The sequence below is a fragment of the Merops nubicus genome, unplaced genomic scaffold (genome assembly GCF_000691845.1).
Source record: "Merops nubicus isolate BGI_N331 unplaced genomic scaffold, ASM69184v1 Scaffold15808, whole genome shotgun sequence".
Lineage (NCBI taxonomy): Eukaryota > Metazoa > Chordata > Aves > Coraciiformes > Meropidae > Merops > Merops nubicus.
Genome location: NW_008626474.1, coordinates 10423 through 13864, shown reverse-complemented (window position 1 = coordinate 13864; position 3442 = coordinate 10423). Strand labels below are relative to the sequence as shown.

The 3442-nt window shown below is 46.7% G+C and overlaps 1 protein-coding gene across 1 annotated transcript; it reads left to right on the top strand.

Annotated features, from left to right (window-relative positions):
- Positions 1-6: 6 nt before the first annotated feature.
- On the top strand, positions 7-870 carry PIGM (phosphatidylinositol glycan anchor biosynthesis, class M; the record flags this gene model as incomplete). The annotated part of the gene is made up of 1 exon (XM_008946021.1): positions 7-870. A coding segment is annotated over one exon (864 nt), but the record flags the coding sequence as incomplete, so codon positions are not given.
- Between the last annotated feature and the right edge of the window lie 2572 nt (positions 871-3442).

The following is a 3442-nucleotide window of genomic DNA, read 5'->3' as shown; positions in this document are numbered from 1 at the left end:
AGCCGGGGCAACGCAGAGGCCCTGGTCGCGCTGTTGGTGCTCGCCACCCTGTACTTCGTGGAGGGGGGCAGCGTAGGGAAGGCCGCGGTCTGCTACGGCCTGGCTGTGCACATGAAAATATACCCGCTCACCTACGCGCTGCCCGTGGCGCTCCACCTGCAGAGCAAGCGGCGCGGCGGAGAGGGGGCAGGGGGTACGGGGTGTGACACAGAGGCAAAGCGTACCTTCGTAGTGTACCTCTGGCGGCTGTTTGTAAAGATGCCGAACCGGGATGTGCTACTTTTTGGAACGGTTGCTGGATCTGTGCTGGCTGCCTTGACTGTTGCATTTTATCACCTCTATGGCTGGGAATTTTTGGAGCATGCCTACCTCTACCACCTGACCAGGAGGGACATCCGTCATAACTTCTCTCCCTATTTCTACGTGTTGTACTTAACAGCAGAGAGCAAATGGAGTTTTGCCCTTGGGCTCGCAGCTTTCCTACCCCAGCTGCTATTGCTCCTAGTTGTGTCCATAGCGTTTTACAGAGACCTTGCCTTCAGTTGTTTCCTCCATACTGCTATTTTTGTGAGTTTTAACAAAGTATGCACATCCCAGTACTTTGTCTGGTATCTTTGCCTTTTGCCCCTCGTAATGCCTAGTGTTAAGATGTCCTGGCGTCGTGGCGTGCTGCTTCTCTTCCTGTGGTTTGTTGGACAAGGCCTGTGGCTCACTCCTGCATACTTTCTGGAGTTCAAAGGACATAACACTTTCTTACTTATATGGTTGTCAGGCTTGCTTTTCCTTTTTATTAATAGCTTCATAATTGTTCAGATTATTTTGCATTATCAAAAAGAAGCACATGTTGCAAGGAAACTCAAACAACAGTAATAAACAGGCCAGAATCCAGAAACAGCCCTACTGTCCTTGATAAGGCTTTTCATACAACAAGCACTTTAATGTAAATGTGTCTACATTGTACTAAAGCCTGTTGTATGTAGAGGATACTGTTTCAGAGCCACGAGGGGACTAATTGGCCTTAATTGCCCCGTGCAGCCCAGGTCATGCCCTGAGTGGTGTCTGCAGGTGTGCCTGTTTCCCATGCAGACCTTGCAGCTGCATTGTAACCTTCTCTCCAGCACTGTCTCCAGACATGTCTTCTGCTGCTTCTGACTAGACTGCCTGGAAGAAGCCTGGACCAGTTCATCACTTGCCATGTCTGGGGCTGTGGGTGGACTTTTTTACCAGCACCTGTCTCTGCCTGCCACCTCCAGACACAGTGTGAGTGCACCCTGGTCGGTGGGAAGGGTATGGCCTGTGCTGGTGGCACCCTCAGCTCCTGCCCATACCCCCTCAAAGGGCAGCCTCAGTCTTCTTACTCCCTGACACCATTTTCCTCATTGGTCCCTTACTTGTTGATGACTGTCACCTCTGTCTGGGAAAACACAGAAGACTATGAAGTGATGTTTGAGTTTGACAGTCTTGTACATTCCAGTAGGTGGGTGGCATGTTCTGCAGCCCTTGAGCTAGCTGGTGACAATAAGTCACTTAATATGTACACTAGGTTCCCTTCCCTTCTCTTATCTTTTTTAGCTATACAGTCTTTGTGCAAAGTGGTTATTTCATGCAAGTAATTTATTCCTAGAAACTTTTAATTAATTTTAAAATTCAGGTATGCCTGCACACTCAGGTACTTACTTTTGCCTTTTCAGTGCTATTTGAATTTTTGAGCAAATATTTTCCCCTTGCCATAGAGGAATATTTTTCCAGATAACTGTCTTAGATCACAGAGATACATTAAGCAAAAATATGTGTTCCCTACTGCTTTGATCTAGCAAATAAATAGGCCACTGCTTTAAAGTGCAGTTATTTGTGGATGTTAACAGTAGCAAATGCAGTGTCGAAGGACAGCTAGAATGGCATCTGTGTCCCAAAACAGTAGAGTTTATACCAAAAAGTAGTTGGAAATGTAGTTTTAAGTAGTTCTATATCTCTACTATTAAATGAAAAAGAAAGTGGAAAAGAGTTGAGGAAGCAGAGCAGTTGCCAGAAGAAGGGGAAAGTTTTAATATAGAAAGCTCTGCAACCTGTCAAAATGAGGTATTTATTCCCAGATGAGACACGAGAAGATGTGGAATTAACTGTCAGATGGTAGTGAGAGGAGTTCAGAGCCATACTCCCAAGAATAGCCTAGGAGAGGTCTGGTGTACTCAGCCTTTGGCAGAGGTGCAAACTAGTGATGTATTTTTAAATAAAATCTTTGAGTTTAAATAAGATATGCCCAATTTAAGAATGTTCATGTTTACCTCAACTTTTAGCAGCGTCCTACGGGAAAGTGAAACCTTTAGTGTGTAACATGGAGCAGAGCTTCAAGGCAGAATAATGTCAGGCACGGGAGGGATTCCAGTCGTCAGTGGAAAGGATGTGGCCAAGCAGCTTTGCCTTCCAGGTTCCCATCTGGCACACAGTGCCTCTGAATCCTGCTGTCCCGAGGCAGTGCTTCCCCCAGGACTGCCGTGGCTCCTGGCCTCCTTACGAACAGTTTCATTTTCTGGTTGTAGTTCTGTCTCATGAGGCTGAATTGCAGTATTTTGAGCCGTGAATTCTTTCCATTGCTTCTCAGCCCCATTGAGGTGGTTACGTGAAAGGAGAGGAAGCTTCTGAGCCCCAGTGGCCCAGAGCCAAAGGATGTGTTATCAGGAGGTGTAATGATGTCCTTCCACCGCTCTGGCCCAGCTCAGCCTTTCTGGTCTTGTGCTGGGAGGAAGGACAATTTCCCGACTCGGAGTGATGAGGGGTGGTTTTGCTCCCCTGCTGGAGGGCATTCTGGTTTCTGCCACCAGTGTGCACCCCCACTCACCTTCACATTTTGAAGATCCTGCCAGCCTCTTCGTAAATGCAGAAATTGGATGAGGTGAACAGATGCTCTTTTGCAAACTGGCTTGTTTATTCAGGCAGGTCTTATAGATGTAAGATGCACCGATTTCCTTCCCAAGGCTTGGGCTGGGATGAAGGCAGAAAGACTTCAGCACCAGCTTGTTTCCAGCTTCCACAAGAGATACATTAGTCAAAAGACTGATGGCACAAGCCGCTTTCACTCACATTTTAATTTTATGTTGGTCACCGAAACACTTTGTGTGCCACCAGTGTGTGAAGAGGAAGTGCCCTGTGTGCGTTTATTTTCCAGGGTAGAGTTTGACATGCCCAGTGAGTGTTTCACCAGAATGCTCTGCTGTGCCAATACCTCTGTTCACCCCACCCCAGCATGGAGGCAATAACTTGTTTTCCCTGGAAGGGAAAACAGATCTTCTGTTACCTGTTATGCATTTTTCTGTTGCAAATAGCATGTTTTCTGCCCCCGAAACAATGTTCTGTATCTCTCTAAAATTATGTCATTTCCAGACCCTTCCACTCCCCTATTATTTCCCTCCTGTAAAGAAAGTAAATTAAAGCCAAGAAGCAT